The sequence below is a fragment of the Aphelocoma coerulescens genome, chromosome 29, assembly GCF_041296385.1.
Source record: "Aphelocoma coerulescens isolate FSJ_1873_10779 chromosome 29, UR_Acoe_1.0, whole genome shotgun sequence".
Taxonomy (NCBI): domain Eukaryota; kingdom Metazoa; phylum Chordata; class Aves; order Passeriformes; family Corvidae; genus Aphelocoma; species Aphelocoma coerulescens.
The window spans coordinates 1,617,640-1,638,637 of record NC_091042.1 but is presented as its reverse complement, the minus strand read 5'-3'; the positions used below and the strand labels follow the sequence as shown (position 1 = coordinate 1,638,637).

The 20,998-nt window shown below is 60.3% G+C and overlaps 2 protein-coding genes across 2 annotated transcripts; both read right to left on the bottom strand.

Annotated features, from left to right (window-relative positions):
- Positions 1-404: 404 nt before the first annotated feature.
- On the bottom strand, positions 405-9,783 carry ACVRL1 (activin A receptor like type 1). The gene is made up of 10 exons (XM_068997789.1): positions 9,466-9,783; positions 6,400-6,470; positions 4,905-5,129; positions 4,416-4,615; positions 4,188-4,287; positions 3,744-3,890; positions 3,386-3,661; positions 2,790-2,987; positions 1,537-1,667; positions 405-1,450 (listed from the first exon to the last, which is right to left on the bottom strand). The coding sequence occupies exons 2-10, from the start codon at positions 6,464-6,466 to the stop codon at positions 1,316-1,318; spliced, it is 1,479 nt and encodes a 492-aa protein (XP_068853890.1). The 5' UTR covers positions 6,467-6,470; positions 9,466-9,783; the 3' UTR covers positions 405-1,315.
- Positions 9,784-12,621: 2,838 nt separating this feature from the next.
- Positions 12,622-15,451, bottom strand: ANKRD33 (ankyrin repeat domain 33). Its single transcript, XM_068997790.1, has 4 exons — positions 15,131-15,451; positions 14,714-14,843; positions 13,877-14,017; positions 12,622-13,781 (listed from the first exon to the last, which is right to left on the bottom strand). The coding sequence occupies exons 1-4, from the start codon at positions 15,449-15,451 to the stop codon at positions 13,009-13,011; spliced, it is 1,365 nt and encodes a 454-aa protein (XP_068853891.1). The 3' UTR covers positions 12,622-13,008.
- Between the last annotated feature and the right edge of the window lie 5,547 nt (positions 15,452-20,998).

Here is a 20,998-nt window from a genome sequence, read left to right as displayed (position 1 = left end):
CCCTCATGCCCTGCCCAGAACCAGCAGCTGCCCTTTGCTGCCCGGTTCCTTCCAGTCTCTAACTGGGCGCAGACCAAGGCAGCAGCTGTGATGTGCTGAGAACGCTTCGGAGCTGAACCCCTTGAACGGCCACATTATCCCACACCAGCTCCACTTCCATCCCGGGGGGCTTCGGCCGTGAAACCTCTCAGAGCAGGAGGGCTGGTGGCCATGGCCCCCTGGAACAGCCCCAGCCCCTCACGGGCACAGGGAGAGGGTTGGCACGAGGCTGGAGCTGGGTTTATTACGGGATCCAATGGTGCTGCTGGATAGGAGGAGGTGAAGCCATGAATGGAGCCATGCAGGGGCACCGAGGCCCATCCTGCTGCGGTGCCCAGTGCCCAGCATGGGAGGTTCGGCAGCTCTTAGGCGATAAAATAGCTTTACACTTTATTAAATATATTAAATCTTAATAATTAAATAGTTATGTGGCAAAGCTGGTTCTGCTGAACATCCCATCCTGGTCATGTCCAAACATCTCCAAGCATGGGGTGGATTTTGGGATGGCGGGGAGCAACGCGGGATGAAGCCGGCCGAGCCAAAACACCTCAGAAAAAACCCAAAATATTGGCAAAGACCCAAAAGGGCACTTCTTTGGCAAGGGGGATGCTGGCTGCTCGGCAAGGAAGGATCACCGTGGAACCCCCAACTTGGCAGGTCCCTGCAGCACACGGAACGCTCAGGCCACGCTCGACGCCGGCAGCTCCTCGCACTTGGGATCCCCACAATCCACGGTGCGGATCTGGCCTGGCCAGGGGGGTGCTGCCCTTGGACCATCCTTTCCCAGCGAGACCCATCCCTCCTTTAGCGAGGGGTGCGCCGGGCACCGCAGTTCTGCCGGGGAATTCCTGCCGAATTCCGTTGCCGCTGCCAGCTCCGGGCGGGTCTGGGCAGCTCCGCGGCCGGCGCTGGGTGGGTGCCCCGAGGGCCGGGGGTGCAGCAGAGGCTGGTTCTGTCATCGGTGCCCCTCGCCGTGGCGTCCAGCCTCGGGGCTCGGGGTGGGCGACCACCTGCCATCGCCGCCGGCCCGGCGAGACGCGCCGGTGTCGGGTGACGGATCCGGGGGTTATTTTTATGGCCGGGTGGAAGATTCCTCCTTTGGTGGTTTTTTTTTTTTTTTTGGGGGGGGGAAGTTTCCTATTTTTTCCGTCCTTGCAAATTCAAACGGCTCGAAGGAGGGGTGGGAGAGGCAGGGGCTGTGAGCAAATCCCCTCTGCGACCGGAGCCATCCCGTCCCCGGCGCAGCCCGTAAGCGGCTCCGGTGTGTTCCCGGCGCTCACTGCTCCGCTTTTGGCTTCTCCACGGAATTGTTCAGCTTCTTCAACGTCTTCTTAATACGCAGCGCGGTGAGACGGGCCGAGGGGCTCTGGTACCAGCACTCCTTCATGATCTTCGCCAGTGCCGACAGAACCTGGGGAGGCACAAAAAGAGGGACAGATGAAATGGGTAGCAAAGGTCCGGCTCGGGCTGGGAGGAGGGCGGTCCCCCGGGACTCACCGAGTCGGAGAAGAGGCGGTTGGGGATCACGGGGGTCTGCTGGTCCACACACACCACCTTCTTCATGTCCTCGAAGCTGGGGTCGCTGGGCACGGCGTCAAAGAAGGGCGGCCGATACTCCTCCACGATGCCTGCGGGAGGGGGCTGGCGTGAGGACGGGGGAGAGCGAGGGGTTCACCCCCATCCTGCACATCGTGGGCTGCCCGCAGGCTCCGGCACGACCGAGCTGCTCCCTGCCCGGGGGGGCACGTGGGGAATTGCCGGTGGGATGTGCCTCACTGGACACATGGGGCGGTGGGAGCTGGCTCTGGCGCTGGCTCCGATGCCACCGGTGGCTCCAGCACCAACTGCAGCCCTGGCACTAGTCCAGCACCAGCCCCACCACGAATATCAGCTCCGGCACCAGGTCCAGCACCGATACCAGCCCTTGGCACTGTGGCCACCTCCACTCAGCACCTGTTGGCCAGCCTGCCAGCTGGCCCAGCTAATCTCTGATTAATGCTTCCATATGTCCGTGTCTCCGTGGGATTTAATGTCTCTGGGAAGCCACGAGCCCCCACCAGCTCCCTGCACCCCAAGGGGTGACCCCCAAACCTCAGGGTCCCCTGGAGCTCCCCATCCCCGATTCCCTGAGGAATGAAGGGTGGACTCTCCACGTCCTGGAGAGTGAGCGATCCTGGAAGGGTTAAACCCAGCCGGCTGAAGGCCATTCCTGCGTGCACATGGCTGGGGTAATTCGGTGTAAATGTGTAATCTGAGGGAGCCCTGGGGCCGTAAATGAGATTATCCGGGCCAGACTGCGCCTGGGGGGACCTCCCGCCCCACCCGCCAGCGCCCACCATTTAATTAATGCTTTTACCGGACTTTGCCGCGATGAGCAGCACTGGCCAGGCTGCCCCAATTAGGTTCATCCCCAGCGTGGGGGGACCCTACCCCTTGCCCCAGTCCCGAGCTGCCGAGCCAAGCCCGGCGGCCGGAGGTCCCGGCCGTGGCCGCTTTCCAGGCAGCGCTTGAAGCTGCTTGTTTTCTAATCAGCGCTGAACAAACAAAGCACTGATTGAGTCTAATGGGCCCTTTAATCAGGGAGCCGGGTGCTGACACTAGATTACAGTGTTTATAATTTACAGCTAATCTTCTGGGCGAAGGAAAGGGGAAAAAAAAAACCCAGCAAGAAAAGGAGGGAAGGCGGGAACGGGCGCGGAGCCTCGCGGGGAGCCGGGAGCGAGCGGAGCCGGCAGCCGGGAGCTGCTCACCATTGACCACCGTCCGCCGGGTGATCTCCCAGAGCACCAGCCCGTACGCCCAGATGTCCGTCTTCTTGTAGGACTCGAAGCAGTCGGTGCGGATCTGCTCGCTCAGCACCTCCGGGGCCATGTAGCGCTTGGTGCCCACCCGGGGGTTGTTGCCGATGTCCAGGTAGTCGCTGCCCTGGGAGTGCATGACAGCCAGCCCTGGGGGGACAGATCACTGAGTTATTTGGGATGGGAAAGACTTTTAAGGTCATCGATTCAACTGTAAAATGCTGGGATACCGGCCCTGGTCAGTGCTGTGCTGGTGCTGCATCCACGAGGCGTAACATCCCTGAGGTACCAAAACCCCAGGACACCACATCCTTGGGGCACCACCACCCTGGGGCATCACATCCCTGGAACGTTGCATCCCCAGGGTATCACATTCCTGGAGCATCACATCTGTGGGGTCCCACATCCCCGGGGTACCTTGTCACGGGGGTACCACATCCCTGGGTACCACACCCCTGGGAGCTGCAACCCCGGGTATCGCAGCCCTGGGGTTTCACCCCCCTGAGTGCCACATACCTGGGGTACCACATCCCACCCCTCCATCTCACCCAGGTCTGCGATGCAGCACTGCCGGTTGCTCTTCACCAGGATGTTCCTGCTTTTCAGGTCCCGGTGGGCGATGGCGGGTTTGCCTTGCGTGCCAAAAATCTCCACATGGAGGTGGACGAGGCCGCAGATGATGGAGGAGGCCAAGCCCAGGCAGGTCTCCACATCCAGGGCCGTCCTCTGCAGGTAGTCGTAGAGCGAGCCGTTCTCGTGGTAGTGGGTGATGAGCCACAGCTGCGTGCTGGAGTTCCTGGACGTCATGTCAGAGGCGATGAAGCCTGGACAGGGAGAAAGGCGTGGGACCATGGACCCACCACGCTCTGCCCCCACTTCTCCAGCCCTCGTGGCCCCCCCACTCACCCAGGATGTTGTCGTGCCGGAGGAGGACGGTGTTGTAGATCTCTGTCTCGCGGAACCACGACTGCTCGTCCCGGGAGGAGAAGATCTTCACGGCCACGCTCTCCCCGTGCCACACGCCTCGCCACACCTCGCCGTAGCGCCCTTTACCTGCCACAGCCATGGCCCCGCATCGCTCAGTGCACTCCCAAGGCCCGCCTGGCTCCCGTGTGGGACAGCGAAGGAGCACCACAGGGTTCCTTGACCTCGGCCAACATCCACTCACCCACCCAGCTGCTCCCTCCCTCCCCAGTCAGCAGGACAGGGGGAGAACTTGGGGCTGCTATTGGGTTTTGGCTGACACGGTTGGGTCCAACCCCCCTTCTGGTTTGAATTTGTGGTGCCATCACTCAAGCTCCAGCTGGGGGTGACTGGGGCAGCTGCCCCTGCCTCGGCCGCTCTCCTTACCCACACACTCCATGAGGGTGATCTGCCGAGCCACCGTTCGCTGGACGAGGAAGGGCAGCCCGGAGCCACTGCCCGTGGTGCAGTCATCATTGAGCAGGTCCTGCGCAAACAGGGTGGCCATGGGGTCGTGGCCACGGGGTCATGGCCACGGTCAGGGTGGTCATGGCGGCCACCCCCCACCCACCCACACCTTGGGCACATTTGGGGTGTCTCATGGAGCTCACCCACCTCTAAGGTGCTGTCTCCCACCATGGATGCCTTCAGCATGAGGTCTGTGTCACCAAAGTCACTATGCTTGTGGCGGTGCTGGGCCACCTTCCAGCAGAAGAGTGCCGTGAGTGCCACGAGGACGAGGAGGGCGAGCAGTGGGACGAAAATCATCAGGAGGAGGTTGGATAGGGAAGGCGTCTTTCCCAGGGCATCTTCTCCTGGGTAGGGGAAACGAGGGATGGGAGCATGAGGGTGGACCTGGGTGGGTGCAGGTCTGGGGTTTGGCCTTGAACCTGGGGAGAGTGTCTCTGCTTTGGGATCAACCCCACGGGTGGCAGCTCTGCAGGCACAGCCCAAGAAGGGACACCTGAGGACATCTTGGTGGCCCTGTCTCACTTGGGAAAAGGTGGCTCTGTACATGCTGAGTGAGGACAGGGACAAACTTGAGACCCAACCACATCTCCAGCCACGTGGGCAGCTCGTCCCCTCTCCCCCACGGCCCTGTACCTTGCAGGAAGATCTCCAGCTCGGCGTTGCACATGTGGAAGTTGCAGCACCTCGCGCCGTACTGCTCCGTCACGGGCGTGTGGCAGTACTCCAGGATGTTCTGGGAGAAGCAGCCCCGGTGCTGGGTGATGGTCCCCTCCTCCTTCCTCTTGCTGACGAAGCACACCGTGCCCGTGCAGTTGGGTTGGCTGCAGTGGGGCACGTCGCAGGCACACAGCAGCTCCTCTGCGGGCACCAGGAGGGGACACATTGTGCCATGGGGTCACCCCGCTGCCCACCCAGGAGCTTCAGTGGCTTTGGGGACAGGGACATTGTCCTAAAGACTCCTGAACCAAGTTTTGAGAGTGGGCAGCCTCCTAGAAGGAGGGGAAGGCTGCTGTGAGCGCTCAGTACAGGGAGTCCATCCTGACAGCTCCTGGGAAACTCCAGGAGAGGATCCAAGTGCCAGCCCTGAACCTGGGTGTCACCTGCTCCCACACCCCCAAGAGGCTCTACGGAAGGGACTGTGCCTCCAGCCCCAGCAGCTGGGATTTACTGGGATGCACTGGTTTACAACACACAGGGTCACATCCTGCCCACGGAATCCCAGGGGATGTGGGACCTGTGGGAGCCTGATCCCAGGAGCTAGACTGGGATCAAAAGCCCCAAACTCAGCCAGGGCCTCCCCAGTGGGTGTTTTGGGAGCTGGGTGCCAAACCCAGGGTCTTTCCTGGAGTTTTTCCTGACTTCCCTGAAGGCACTTTCCTGCGCCACGGTGCCAGAGTGGCTCAGATGGCGGCCACGCTCCCAAACTCCTAATTTAGCTCTGCCCTTTTGCGCAGAAAATATCCCTCCTGGAATCAGTCAGTTCAGCACGAGGGCAGCCAGACATCCGGTGCTGAGGGGACAGCGAGGGGACAGCAAAGGGACAGCGAGGGACAGTGAGGGGACAGCAAGGGACAGTGAGGGGATGGCTGCGGTGGCCCATCCTGCACTTCCTGTGTCCCTGCCCCAAATGCTGCCTGGTGCCAGGGCCGTGGGGTGGTGGCAGGGCCGGTTTGGGGTTGGTGGCCCCATGGGCAGGACAGGGACTTGGTAGAGACCCCAATAAGCTCTGCTGCTCCTCCCTGGCACAGCCACATTATCCTGGCCCTCCCTGCAAAAGCACCCAGCCTGGATCTGTCCCCAGGTCACCTGCTGCTCCCCGGGATGTTGAGCAGCTCCTCGTGCTTCCCAACATCATCATCATCATCATCATCACCCCTGGGAAAACCCAGTTTTTTAGTACGTGGTGCCAGCCTTTCCCCATCTCCCCTCCGGTGACAGCAAAGCACTTGATCCACCACAATTAACTAAGCTGAGATCCTCTCTGGGGGATGGGCCAGCATTCCAAAGGGGCACAGCACAGTCCCTGAGGAGCCCAGCTTCCACCCTGGGTTTTATTTTGGGCAGAGATGCTCCCAAAAAGCCGAGGGCTTATTTTAACCGGCTATCACCCCATGGCACTGGCACTCACCGGCTGCGAAGCTGAGGGACAGGGTCATCAGCGCCAGCACCACCCGGCCACCGGCTCCACACGGCATCGTCCTGTGGGGAGCGGAGGGGTGAGAGCAGCCCTGGCACCCCCAGCCCCGCCACGGGGCTCATCACCACCCATGGGGGCTTTGGGGAGGGAGAGGGAGAGGGCAGGCAGAGATGGAGTGAGGTAGGATGTGCTGCTTCCAACTGAGTTTGGCTCCGGACATCCTGGGCACAGCCCTTCCTGAGAACAGATCCCAGGACCTCCCAAGCTCGGGGCACCTCCCTACCATGGCATGGGATGCCCCTCACGGCCCCACAGCGCTCAGGAATGCACTGGAGCCAGGCCCTTGCCATCTCCACGCAGCCCCAACCTCCTTCCCTTCTCCCAGTGATAGGGACACCGGCATTTCCCACTGCTTCCATGGCTCCTGCTCCCTAAAACCACACCCCATGGCCTTGGCAGCCGCGACGATGCCACGGCACTGCTGGAGATTCCAGGTTGGGCAGGAGCCGGACTATGGGATGGAGCTCAAAGCCCCCACACCCACGTGCACAGCCCAGGAGCCACCAAGCGCCGCTGGCCACGGGCAGGGGCTCAGCCCTGGGGGTGCTTTTGTGTGGAGCTTATCAATGACACAAAGAGAGGTGCTGGGACAGCCAAAAATTCCTTGCTGAGCCTTTGGGGGAAGTTTGGCTATTTTTAATCTTCCTTTTTTTTTTTCCCACTCGTAAAAGAGACGTTTCTGCCAAGGCAAACACGGCGATCCCCCCGCCGCCCCCCGCCTCGCTCCACGGCCGCGGGCTCCCGGCCCCTCCTCAGCTCATTCTTCGTGTTCCCGACATAAACATGCCAAAAGCTCCGTTTCCTGCAATTGAAGAGCCCAGCCCAGGGCTGCTGGGACAGGAATCAAGATTGTTTAGATTCTGGCCTTGATGGGGAAGCGAAGTCACGCAAGCCCGGCCCTCGGGAGCGCACACGGACGTGGCTGACCCTGGCAGGCTCCAGCCATGCCGTAAATCGGGCTTTTCCTCCCCAGAATAACTCACTTGGTTGCTGCTCGAGGGGAGGAAACGGCGACCAGGTCCTGGGTGCTGGGGCTGGAGGGCAGGAGCTGGGGGCTGGTCCTTGGTGCCCCGTGTGAGGAGCGGTGCCAGGCTGACCCATCTGACCCTTGGCTGGGCCAGGATCAGCTTTGTTTTAAAATCCCAGCACCCCCGGAGCTGGGCTGGGATCTGCTTTATTTTAAAACTTCAACCCCTCTGGAGCTGGGCTGCTGAATCCCGACCGCCGGGATGCTGCCGAGCACCGCACTTGTCGCAATCCTGAGAGCTCCAGGATGCAGGTTTTCAAAGGGAAGCTGAGTCTCCCAGGTGGTGAATTCCCTCCTTGGAGCCACTTCCACAAAATCCTGAGCCATTAGACAGCTGCAGGATATTTGCCATGAAATACAAAGCAGGCAGGGCCTCACCCAAAACTCTGCTGTGTACGAAACATCGCATGGATCGTCGTCATTACCGAGAGCAAACCTTAATCCGGAGTCATTCCTGGCATCCCACAGGAAAAACATCCCGGGTTCTTCAGCAGTGGCACCAACCAGTCCTGGTGTACCCATCCCTGCCCCTTCCTTCCTCCTTTCTCTTCAGGAACTGCAGCTCACGAGCCCTCCTGACATCTAGAGCATCTTACCCAGCCTGGCCGGGTGCTGTATTATATTCTCTGGGATTTGTAGCATCAGGAGAAGGAAAAACCCCCAAGGGAAACCTGTGGGATGGGACATGGGTGCTGGCAGGAGTGGCTGGGAGCAAGAGGCAGCCGTGCTGCAGCTGGAGGGTCTGGACCAAGAACCAGCCCTGTGGAAGAGGAATTTCCCCATGACCCCATGGAGGAAAAAGCAAAGGGAAAACGGAGCAGGAGACAAGAGGGGTTCAGGGAAGGGTGGCTGGGCACAGCCCCGGGATGTGCGGGATGGTTCAGGGCTCCCTGCTCTTACCAGGGCAGCTCGGCCGAGCTTCTCAATCCCAGCTCCTCCGCCCTCCCCTGTGGTTTCTGCTGCTGACAGGGGGCTCAGCCACAGGATGTGGCTCACGACTCAGCTCCCTGTGCCACCTTTTCGCAGGGGGTCCCACACAGCCGAGACCCCCGTGCCAGCGCCGGTGCCAGCCAGGTGAGCCGGGCGTGTACCGGCCGCAGCGATGAAGGACGGGATGGACAGCAGGACAGAGCTGGCAGGAGCTTTGCCACGGACACCAAGGCTCCAGCCTGGCTTCAGGCACAGCTGGAGGTTTTCCTTTCCCTGCCCGCAGCTGCAGGCAGGTCACGGATGCAGAATTCACCCTTCCGTGGGCTCCTCCACCCCGGCCCCTCTCGCTGATGGGGAATCACCATCCCAGGAACGTGCAGCACACAAAGAGAGCAGCAAAACCCGCTCGGGGTCACCTCGGTGTGGGGGTGGCATCGCCTGCAGCTCCTCGTGCAGAGCAGGGACAAGGGCAGTGTGGCTGCCCCGGCCTTACAGCGGGCTCCAGTGCCCACACTGTGAAAGGGCTCCATGGTGGGCTCTCCCCAGACTGGCTTTGGAGATGGAGCCTCTTTAGTGCCCTTTGGGGTCTTCCTTGCCCACCCCTCCTCTGAGAGACCTGGGATTTGGCTGTGCAGAAGGGGAGCATCGAGGCGGCACATCCTGTGGTGCTGGAGCCCACTGCCCGCTGCAGCCCTCGCTAGCAGAGCTCTCAACTTTCCCTCATTTTCCCCCATGCCTTTTCAAAATACACCCAAATTCCCCATTTCCCATGTCAATTCCAGCCTTTCCGTTGCAGTTGCTTATTACTCCAGCTCTTTAGCAAGGACCTGGGGACAGATCCTGCCACCACCACACTGGTGTGAACCCAGATTCACGCCCCTGGCCCAAATTCCAGCCTCTCAACCCTGATGTCAACACCAGCGTCCCACGGAACACAAAGAAAACGGAGCCAAATCCCGATTTCAGGGGCAAATCAGGAGGGAAGCGCTGAGCTCGGTGCAGCCCCAGACCCCACGAGCGCGTGGCTCTTCCCCACTCACCTACAGCATCCACGTCCTGCGGGAGCCCACGGCACTGCCCGGCCCTGGCGAGGCTCTCCCGGCCGCGATCCCGCTCGCGGATCTGGCTCAGCCAGGGCAGCTTTGCTCCGTGCCCTGAGCCCCGACTCGGAGGATCTTCATGGATCTGCTCCCCTCCCGCCACCCATCCTGTCACCGTGGGGGCTCCCACGGCCGTGCCCGTCCCGCTGGGGGAATGTCACCCTTCCCGGCCTGGCTGCAGGGGCTCGGCTTGGCGACCCCGTTGTCCGACGCAGCCGTTTGGCAGCTGCTCTGTGGTCTGGATGTGGGAGAAGTCAAAAAAATGTTTCTTATTACTGCCTCTTCCTGCCTGGCTTCTCTCCACCACTCCCAGCTAATAAAGCATTTCCTATTGCTGAGCACACAGCCACGACCAGCCTCCCTTCCTCCCGCTCACCGGGCCCCAGCTCCATCCTGGTTGCTTTCCCCTGCCTGTTACTCCCTCCTTGTCCTTCACCAAGGGCTTTCCCACCCCAGTTTCCCAGTTTCCATGGCAAACCCTATGCCATGGTATGGGCATGGCCACCACCACTTCACCCCAAGCATCCCAAGGTCTTTAGCAGGAGCACAGCCGGTTGCTTTGACAGGGGTGGGGATGGGAATGTTCTAGAGCGATGCTGTGGGAATGACCTTGACCTGCTTGGCCCTCCCTCCTGCTCCAGCCCTCATGGGGATGGAGCACCGTGGCAGAGCCAAGGGGCTCCCTGGTTATTCCATGCTGGCCCCAGCAATTCCAGGGTGCAGTGCTGGAGGGCAGGGGAGGATTTCACCCTGGTGGCATCAGGGCGTGGCACCGAATGGCCGCTCCACTGGAGATGCGGAGCCCTGGCTGCGGGCATGGAGCAGGGCACGGTGGCCTGAGAGGCTTCGCTTGGTGCCCTGCCCTGGCACAGCCCCGCTGCTCCCACACGGCGCCGTGGTGGCGAGCACCGGGACGGTGGCGGGCGCTGGGACACCGTCGGCAGGGCCGTTCCCACGGCCAGAGCCCGGGCACTTCCCACTCCCCCAGCACGGGACCGTGGGCAGCGGAAGCGCTGCTTCCCGTTTTGCCACTTTCGGGGCTGTTCTTTGGGTCACCCCAATCTCAGCTGCTTCTCCCTCCTCCCGCCCTCCCACCTCTCCCTCCAGAGCCATCCCAAGCCCCATCCCCGCCTTTCTGCCGGCTGCTTCCCGGCACGGTGACCGCTCCTGCATCGCAGCCTCTTTCCTAAGGCGGTGACCGGGCCTGATTTACCTCCCCTCTGCCGCCGCATCACCAGCCCCAACCGCATCACGAACCCACACCCGGAGCCTCCCCGGGCCGGGACACGGTGGCGGCGGAGCTTTGAATCTCGCCGGCCGCCTGGCCCCGCTATCAGCCGCGATCTAGGAGATTTAAACAAACAAAAGCACAAAACCAGGATAAAACATGAAGGACCTTCACACGTGACTTTGCCCGTGCGGGACCGGGAGCTTTGCGAAGCGGCGCGGGGGAAATGGGCAGTTTCCATCAGATAGGGGCTGCCCGGGAGGAAACTGGTGCCTGCAGACACCTTATCTCCGTGACCATCTCTGCTCCAGGCGGGTCTCAGTGATCCGGCCGGATTGGCCCCTCCCGGGGTTATTCCTGGATGGTTCTTGCATCCCTTCCATGGGAGCAGACACAGGGCATCCTGCTTTTGCGGCGGCGGGCAGGAGTTATTCTGGGCAGGCGAGCACGCCAGCTCTCTGGCAAGCGCTGCTGCTGGCTGCTTTGATCCCTGCAACTGCATCTTTCAAATGGGCCACCTTCCTTTTTAAATCATTAACCATCGCTGGGGGGATAAACACTCAAGAATTTCTGAAAGTTCCTAAATCCTAATCCTGGGCGACTCGAAGGGCAGGGATGGGTGGGAGACCTGGGCCCAGCTGCAGCTCTGGCACTGTCGCCGTGGGAAAGTGAATTCCTCCAGAGTGGGATTGACTGTAGAGGAAGGTGATGGGCAAATCAAACCCTCCGCAGGCTCCTGCCCCAGTTCCAGCCCTTGTCTGGGGCACACAGGGTGAATCAGCGGCGCTGGGCACCACTCAAACAGCACCACGACCCACGGTCCCATGCCAGCCCTGGAACAACCTCCCGTCACCCCTTGAAGCCAAAGTGAGACTTTCCTTCATCCTCCGGGTGCTCATCGCTGTGATTTCATCCTGCAGAAGGGAAGGGGCATCCCTGCACCACAGCCGGACCCTCCGCAGGCACATCCAGCCGTCCCTTGGGGTCTCACTGAGCCACCCCCGTGGCGGCAGAGGGGGATGAGGGGCCGGCGGGAGCCCCTCTCTCCCTTCCCCCTGCGTGGCAGGAGCCAGGCTGGCACGGCTCATGCCACGGCTGCTCCATGTGCCGCCCGCCCCCGGCTCATCTGCGAGCCGCAGGGAGCTGGCGAAGGAGGGCAGCCACGTGCCGGGGAGCCCGAGCGAGCCAAGGGATAGAGGGGAACAGCCGGGGACGCTGCAGCTTCTTCCCCACGGGAATGCTTCCCCACCTGCGGCCCAGCCCAAACCTCCCAGCGCCCCACAAAGGGCAGAGCTGCAGCCTCAAAATGGGGAGCGTGGACTCCCGTGCCCCTAAAAAGGGGGTGGTGCAAGGAGGGGGCTCCACACCTGGCCAAGAATTATTTATGACCTGGGTAACTTTTGCTCCGAGCACCGTGACACGGCCCATCGCCCTCCTGGAGTCAAACTCTGCCCACGCTGCACGAGCCAGCACCGCAGCTTCGCGCTCCTGCACCCTGGGATGGAGCTGGATTTGAGAGGACCTGGAAATACGGGAACACCAGCACCCTGCTGCTGCAGCGCTGGCAGAGTTGGAGCTCTGGGGGGAGCTGGGGATGGAGCCCACGAGTACCCCAGGCTTGGTTTCGCTTGGTTTCCAGCCTGTGCCTGGCAGCTGGTGCTCCTTCCGCAGCGTGGAGCTGTGCTGAGCCCTGGTGTATCCATCCACCACACAGGAGCACACGGGAGCGGGGAACGTCACTGAGGATGTGACAGGGTAGCCAGGGGACACTGGCAGCAAAGGGGGAGCGTTCCTGCCAGCCCCACAGCAACCCCGAGCTTTATTCATGGAATCAATCCCGTTAACATGGCAACCACTTCCATTTTAATTTGCTCAGCCACATTCCAACGCACGCTGTGGAATCGAGAGCTGGGGGAGATCAAAGAGGCAGGAAAAAAGGGAAAAAAAAAGAAGAGGAAAAAACAGAGGAAGGACTCGTGCCACAGTCCTGCTCCCTGGCATCCCTGGAGCTCGGTGCAGGGTCTCAGCACGGAAGTGCCCAGCACGACATGTACCATGCTAGGGTGGCCACCCTTGGGGTGGAGAGGACAAGAGGCCAGGCAGGGGCCTGTGAACCCTCGGGGATATTTCAGCTGGGTGCATCCTCCTCCCTTGGACATTCCCATCCACCGGGAACAAAACCACCCCTGTGCCAGAGAAGCCAGCGGATCCAAGGGGACAGCGAGACCCTTGTCCCCACCCCGACACCTCCTGCCTTAACCTTTCTTCTTCTTTTTCTTCTTCTTCTTCTCCCCGCCCTTGGCCTCCTCAGCCGCTCTCTTCTCCTCCTTCAGCACCTTGTACCTCCACTGAGGCGGCTGCAGCAGGTTCTTGTCCTTCACACGCGGCTTCCGCTCCCTGGCGGAGGACTCGGAGGTCTTGCTCACTTTGATTTTGGGGATGGGCTCAGGGAAGACGATGTTCCCACGCCGCAGCCACAGCGGGAGGAAGCTCAGGAGGCGGCTGGGCGGCTGGCGCGGCGGCAGCGGCCGGACCCCGGACACGGCTTGGCCATTGCAGGATGATCCCGCGGTGCTGGGGCGTGAGGACGCCTCTGACTCGTCCTCTGGATCCGGCACGTGCTGCCCGAGGATCTCCGGCACGGACAGCCTGCGCTTGCCCACCTCGGGCGGGCTGTCGGGGCAGATGGTTTGGCAAGCAGTGGCCACGAAGGGGCTGGCAAGGGACGTGGTCATCCTCACCATGTGGTCCATCACACCGTCCTCCTCGGCATCGCGGGGGATGTTGAAGGTGAACATGGATCGGATCTTCTCCGACAGCCTCTTGCTCCTGGATTTGGGGCTCAGGGCCTTGGCCACCAGCTCGGCCAGGGCCGGCCACTCGGGCTGGTACTGGGTTCCAAACTGCTCCGCGCGCGGGCGCCGCAGGAGGGTCCGGATGCGCACGGTTGTCTCGAAGCGGCCGGTGAAGGTCGCCCATTCCCTGGCCGTCTTCCCCTTCACGGCATCCACCGCTTGCAGGTCAGCTCCTGGAGACAGCGGAGAGCATCACCTCGACACCCCACCCTGAGCAGCAGAGCCACCCCTTCCCGAAACCCCGGGGAGCCCCTGGGGAGGCGCTCACCCGCCAGGAGCAGCGCGGTGACGCAGTCCTGCCGCCCCTGCACCGCTGCCTTCATCAACGCCGTCAGGCCCCGGGGGTCTCGCTGGTCCACCTCGAGCGCAGGGTAGTAGTTGAGGAGGTAGTTGACAATGGTGATGTGTCCTTAACAGCCAGAGAGAAGCTGCGTTAGAGCTCCGACAGCTAACGGGGACAACGGCTGGGGCCTGCTGGACAAAGGATTTCGCAGCTGCATTCCGTGAGGGTGCAGATATGCAGGAGTTTGAAAGGATCAGGATTGAAAAGCTTTGGGTCTGTTTAGGTTTGGCCATGGAGGGAACAGTGCTGCTTTAGTGGAGAACACAGAAAAGAGCCCAAAAATGCAAAAAAAACCCATAAAATCATGAATTCCAGCAAGGATACAACGGGAATCAAGAGTGATCCCCACTTCGGGATCCTTCTCCTTCCCCTCCTGGTAAACTGGGGGGAGGGAGCCAGACTAGCAAAGAAAACCATCGTGGCTGGAGGTTTGGGCCCTACACAGAGCTCAGAGCCTTTGGGCAGGTAAATCCCTGCGGCTCCAGGAGCTTTCCTGGAGCTCACGGGGCAGCTCCAGCCCGGCTCTGCCACCCGACACAGCACCTTTGAGAGAACAGTGCTGCAGGAATCTCCATTTTTGCACCAGTTTTAAAGCAGTGCTGAGGTGAACCGTGAGTGTAGCCAATGTCACACATCCCTTGGGACCGCGGCTTTCGTGGCAGATGGTTTTGTGGTTTTTGGGGGAAGCACAGGGGGGTCACATCCCTTCCTGAGGGGTGTCACTGGTGCTGCCTGTGAGGCCGAGGCCGGCGCAGTGCTGACCTGCCTGGGCAGCCATCATGAGGGCCGTGTTCCCATCGTTGTCCTGCTGGTTGACGTTGATGTAGGGGCACTTCCGCAGCAGCGGCACAATGTCCACAAAGCCCTTGGAGCAGGCGACCATCAGCCCGTTCTGGAGAGGGAACAACACTCAGCACCAGCTCCGCACCACGTTCCCACCACGGTGCTCCCACGGCCCTTCCGAAGTGTCCCCCCACCCAAACCAGGCAGGCGCAGGATGGGAGGACGGACGAGGTTCTGCTCCAAGGATTGCATCAACCCCAGGAGACCCATTCCAGCCAGGCCTCTCCCTCCTGCCCTGCCTGCTTTAGCAACCAGCAGCCCTCAGGATTTGCCTGCTCCTGGAAAATCCTCTTTCTGCTCTGCAGGGTGCACACCCCGCCCACCCCAGCCACTCACCCTCCCGTTGATGTCCAGCTCTGTGGCCTCACTCCGGGTCACCCCACGCTCCAGCCTCTCCCACACCAGCTTGGCATCGTTCCTGGCACAGCACTGGTAGAGACTGAGGACCTCGGCACCGTCAGCCTCCGGGGAGACCTCGTAGCAAGGATAGACGGAGTCGTCGGAGAAGATGCTGCTGGTGTCTGAGGGCTCCGAGGACTCTGACAATGCGTCCTCCTCCTCCTCGTCCTCCTCCTCATAGTGCAGCTCCGGGTCGGAGGCATCCAGGCTGGAAGTGGGAACTGCAGCGTGTTCTCCTCCACTGCAGGCATCTGTCATCCGGCCTGGGCGGGGGGAGCGAGCCCAGCTTGGCCCCGCGCCCTGCCTGGGGCCAGGAGCCTCTGCCGGGTGGATGAGGGGGCACTCGGGACTGTCACTCCCCCTGTGCAGACACAGAGCGGGCGTGGGAACCATGGGGGCTCCAGCATCCCTCATCCCACTGGGAAGCCTCGGCTGCCTCCCGGCCTCCAGCACAGCCCGGGTTCCATCCTCTGCCCCGTGCAAACGCTCGCACGGGGGTGTCTGGGTGCTGGGACAGCCCAGGAGGGGAGCAGCCCCCCGCAGCACAGTGGGAAAACCAGGGGGACACCTCGGGAATTTGAGGGGTGGGTGAGTGTCCCGCGGTTTAGGCGCTGAGCCCAGGGGGGGCGGTGAGATTGGGAACGGCCCCAGGGCTGTAGAGGCGCATCGGGGAACCGAACAGCTGGGCTGGGCTGCTCTGCACCGGTAAGGAAGGACGTGTCCACCCCCTCAATGCCACACACAGGGTCTGAGCCCTTCCCAGCCGCCCTCCCCTTTTATCCAGGGCACATCCTAATAAATGCAAAGACTTTTCCCAGCGGAACAGCAGCCGGGAGCAGCTCCTGGCTCCCCCAGGACAAAGGACAGCCCTGGAACAGGAGCTGTGGGCAGGGACACGCTGGCTGGGCCTGGCAGCAGGAATTAAACCCTTTTGCTCCTACACAGAAGCCAACAATTGACTGATGGGTGCCATGAAAGGAGGAAAGCCTTCAGAATTCCACTAAACTTTCCCACCCCTTAGATGTTCCCAAGCAGGGGATGGGGGATGGTCTTCTCACCTTGATCTTCCCTGGGGCTGCTCAGATCATCCCCGTGGGTCCCTCTTCAGCTGGGCAGCATCCCAAGAGACTCCAAGGGACCGTGGAATGTCCCCTCTGTGCCCTCCGCAGGGAAAAAGAGGTTTGTGCTCTGTGGCTGCGGTGGCCTTTTGGCACCAAAGCTGTGACAACCTGCACGTTGACGTGGGCTCAGCTACCCAAGAGATCTTAAATTAAACTGTAGCTTAAAATGGCTCCATCCACCCTGAGCAGGATCAGGACAGGATTTAATGTCTTTAGCCAAGGAGCTGCTGGGAGCCCTGGGCTGTATTTTTATACCTGTCTCCCTTTGGCGTGGCAGTGCTGCCTGAGCAATCCCACAGGCTCAGCTGAAACCCCAAAAACTCCTCCCACCTGACTTTTTATCCAGGTGAATTGGCTGAGCAGATAAATCTGGGAAGCTGCTGTTCCAGCCAAGGGCTTGGGCACCTGCACTGTGCAGGTGCACTCAGTAAACTCTGCAATTTCCCCTTGAAAGGTGCCTTGGAGTTTCCATCCCTCCTGCTCCACTGGGAATGGATTCCAAAGCTCCAAGGGCAGCCCTAGCCCAGGAGTTGCAAAAATTGTTTCCCGAATTACCCGTGCAGCCCGACTGCTCTCTTATCTTCAGCTTTAAAGGGTTTTGTTGCTGTTGTTTGTCTGTGGTTGGGAGGTTTTTATGTGTTTCCTGAAGTTCAAGGGCCATCTGGACTGTGAGATCTGGGACAGGGAACTTCTAGTGCCTGGATCAGCTCTTTTCTTGCCTAAAAGGCAGGAGTTTGGTGCCAAGGAAATCGTGGGAGGCCACGTTCCCCGTTTTCGGCAGCCACTGAGGCAGAGTCCCAAAGGGCACTTTGCTGCATCCTTGAACATGAAAATGGGGATCAGATGAAGGATCCCAGCTGTTTCCTCTGTGCTGGGAAGCACAAGCTGCGAATCCTGGTGCTGAATACGAGGATCCTGGTGCTGAAAGTCCCGATCCTGATGCTGAACGTGAGGATCCCAATGCTGAGTGTCAGAATCCTGATGCTGAATGTCCGGACGCCAGGCGTGGCAGGGCCATCACGGTGTCACCCCGGTGTGACACCTCCTGCCGCCCTCTTGCTCTGCCTTACCTCAGGGAAGGACGGGGAGCAGATTTAGGGCTTAAGGAATCATCCTGGGAGCCATGTGCCATAATCTGCTGCCTGGAAAAGGCAGGAGGCTCTGAGTCAGTTATGTAAAGACAGGGCTGGGTGCTGAGATGGGTGCCCAGGTGGGTGCCAGGGAGGGTGGCAGCACAGGAAAGTCTTGGTGGTTGTTACACACAACAGGCAGCCCCATATCTGCTCCTGAAACACTGCGGGTACGTGATTTCATTCCTGTGGAAAGGAACAGGAGTTCTCCTGCAGGAGCTCATGGCTGAAATTAGAATATAAAATCGAAATTCGATACATCCAAGGCAAAAGCTCCTAGGCAAAAGCTGCCAGTACAAACAGGACCCTACTCCCCTAAGACTAACACCCTAACCCTAAAACTCTAACCCTAACCCAACACTAACCAATAAGCAGAAACCTGACCCTAAAACTTAACTCTGAAGCTAAAAAAACCCCCTAACCCAAAAAAACCCCTAAGTCTAACGCAAAATCTAACCCTAATGGCTAACAATAATCCTAACAAAATCCCTCACCCAAAATCATAATGCAAACCCAAACCCATAACCCTGAAGCTCAAACAAAAACCCAAATCAAAAGCAAACCCAACCCCTAACCTTAACCCTGACCAAACACTTAACCCTCTCCATACTATCCCAAACCCTATCCCTAATCGTAACACTGACCCCAACCCCCAACCCTAACCCTGCCCACCAAGACCTGTTGGTCCTGGCAGCTTTCATCTGGGAGCAATCCTTGGACATTCGCAATTTTAGGAGCCAGAATCCCACATCCAGCCCCAAGGCGCCCGGCAGGGCAGCAGAGGATTCCTCTTTTCCACAGGAGGAAAAGCCCAATGCCCCAGAGTTTTGGGGGCAGAGGAGAGGCACCCCTGGGAGGCCAAGGCCGGTCAGAGCCATCGGTTCTGGCATCTTTCATCCGGGAGCAACCCCCAGACGTTCCCAGTTTATGGAGTCGAAATTCAACTTTTGGCTGTGGGTACTGGGCTGCAAAGGACAGCCTTTCTGCAGAGGAAGGAAAGCAGGGCACCCCAGTGCCTCGGGGCCAGACAAGATGAGGTCCCTGGGAGGCCGGGGCAAGCCAGACACGTCAGTTCTGGCAGCTCTCGTCCGGAGCAGTCCTCGGGCGTTCACAGGTTTAGGAGGTGGAATCCCATTTTCTGCCACAGGCGCCTGGCTGCGATGGAAGGGTCTTTTCCACGGCAAGTAAAGTCTGGTGCCCCAGGCTCTTGGGAAGAGATGAGAGGTGGCCCCTGGCAGTCTAAGGCCAGCCAGACCTATCAGTCCTGGCAGTTTGGGAGCAACCCTCGAACTTTTGCAGTTTTAGGAGGTGTATTTCCACATTGGACTGCTGGTATTGGCCTGGAAAAATGGCTTTCCTCCACAGGAAGGAAAATCCAGCACCCAGTGTCTCTGGGGCAGCTGAGAGGTGGCCCTCGGGAGGCCACGGCCAGGCAGATCCATGGGTCCTGGCAGCTTTTGTCTGGGAGTGATCCTCGAATGTTTGCAGTTTAGGAGGGGGAATCCCGCTCACAACTCCGGGTACCTGGGCGTGAAGGAGGGCTTTATTCCGCAGGGAGGAAAGTCTGGCAACCCAGTGTCTCGGGGGCAGCTGAGAGGTGGCTCCCAGGAGTCCAAGGCCAGCCACACCCGTTGGTCCTGGCAGATTTCATCTGGCAGCAATCCTCAAACATTCCTAATTTTAGGAGGCGGAATCCCACTCTCCTCAGTGAGTGCCCTGCTTGTTTCCACAGCAGGGAAAGCCTGGGGCTCCAGTGCCTTGGGGGAAGATGAGAGGCAGCCCCTGGGAGTTCAAGCCCAGCCAGACCTGTTGGACCTGAATGCCCTTGTCCGGGAGCAATCTTTGGACATTCGCAGTTTTAGGAGGCGGAATCCCACTTTTGGCCACGGATGCGGCAAAGGACGGCCCTTTCCCACAGGAAAGACGGCCCTTTCCCACTTTCCTACCTTTGCCATGCCCTGCCCGGCCTTGTCTGCTTCTCCTAGGACTCTCCTTGCCTTGCCCACCTCTCCCTTGCCTTGCCTCGTCAACCCAACCCTTGATTTTCCTTGCCCTGCTTCCCCTCCCTTACCTGGAATTGCCTTTCTCACACATCCCCTATTTGACTTCCTGTCCTGGGTGCCTCAAAAAATGTGCATTGTGTTCCACATTTCTCCTCTCTCCATCCATGCAGTTGGTGTTACTGTCCCTTTAGGGCCACGGGGTGTTTTACTCTGGTTTGCCGAGGTGGGAGGTTTTGGGGGGTGCCTTGAAAAGACAGGGACAGGCACACACAGAGCTCTCTCTTTTGTTCTTGCCCAGATGCCAGGACAGTTGCCTGGGGCAGGTTTCCCAAGCCCAGTCATCATGAGGCAGAAGATCTCTTTTGTTCCTCTCTGGGTGTTGGAGAATCTCATAATACCTTTTTGGCCACTCCTGCTGGGGTAACTAATGAGGGATAGTTTCTTCGAATTTTTTCCTAGCCCCCCTTGCCTTCTCTTCCCGACCCCTCCTTGTCCTTCCTTCGGCTCCCCTGCCTTGCACTGCCTTTCTCACCCACGCACCACCTTGTCTTCCCTACCCCTTTTTCCCCAGCTTTGCCTTGCCTTGCCTGCTCCTCCTATGATTCCTCTGCCTTGCCTCGCCTTTCCCTACCCAACATTGCATTTCCTTGCCATTCCAGGCCATCACTTGCCTTGCCGTGTATGCTGCAACCTTGCACTTCCTTACTGAGCCCTCTGTGTCCCACCCTTGCCCTTCCTACCCCTTCACTGCCTCGTTTTGCCTTGCTCACCCATTCCCCACCTTGACTTCTTTACCCCTTTTTTCCTGGCCTGCCCTTCCCTTGCAATCCTCTCCTCTGACTTGCCTTCTCTTGCCTCCCCCAACCTTGTCTTGCCTTGCAAACCCACCCCAGGCCTTGCCCTGCCTACCTTTCCCTTCCCTGCCATGGCCTTACTACTCATCCCCCACCTCATCCTCCTCACCTCGTCCTTCCCTGGATTTACCTTGCCTTCACTGCCTGGCCTTGCCTTGCCCGGCCCTGCCTCCCTATCCCTGCCTGGCCTTGCCTTGCCTTGCCCTGCCTTACCCTGCCCTGCCTCCCTGTCCCTTCCTTGCCTTGCTTTGCCTGGCCTGGCCTGGCCTTGCCTTGCCTTGCCTGGCCTGGCCTGGCCTTGCCTTGCCTTGCCTTGCCTTGCCCTGCCTTACCTTGCCTCCCTGTCCCTGCCTGGCCTGGCCTTGCCTTGCCTTGCCTTGCCTGGCCTGGCCTTGCCTTGCCTTGCCCTGCCCTGCCCTGCCTTGCCTTGCCCTGCCTTGCCCTGCCCAGCCTTGCCTTGCCCTGCCTTGCCCTGCCCTGCCTTGCCTTGCCCTGCCCTGCTCTGCCTTGCCTTGCCCTGCCTTGCCCTGCCCAGCCTTGCCTTGCCCTGCCTTGCCCTGCCCTGCCCTGCCCTGCCTTGCCCTGCCCAGCCTCCCTATCCCTGCCATGCCTTGCCTTGCCCTGCCCTGCCTCCCTGTCCCTGCCTGGCCTGGCCTTGCCTTGCCTTGCCTTGCCTTGCTCTGCCTCCCTGTCCCTG

Excerpts from the sequence above, each read along its gene's own strand:
- ACVRL1 (XM_068997789.1), bottom strand. The coding sequence starts at position 6,466 with ATGCCGTGTGGAGCCGGTGGCCGGGTGGTGCTGGCGCTGATGACCCTG. Across the intron at positions 3,662-3,743 it reads CCGGCACGACAACATCCTGG|GCTTCATCGCCTCTGACATG; the intron begins GTGAGTGGGGGG and ends CTCCCTGTCCAG. Across the intron at positions 2,988-3,385 it reads GTGCTGCATCGCAGACCTGG|GGCTGGCTGTCATGCACTCC; the intron begins GTGAGATGGAGG and ends CTGTCCCCCCAG.
- ANKRD33 (XM_068997790.1), bottom strand. The coding sequence starts at position 15,451 with ATGACAGATGCCTGCAGTGGAGGAGAACACGCTGCAGTTCCCACTTCC. Across the intron at positions 14,844-15,130 it reads AGCTGGACATCAACGGGAGG|AACGGGCTGATGGTCGCCTG; the intron begins GTGAGTGGCTGG and ends TTCCCTCTCCAG. Across the intron at positions 14,018-14,713 it reads CATGATGGCTGCCCAGGCAG|GACACATCACCATTGTCAAC; the intron begins GTCAGCACTGCG and ends CTGGCTGTTAAG.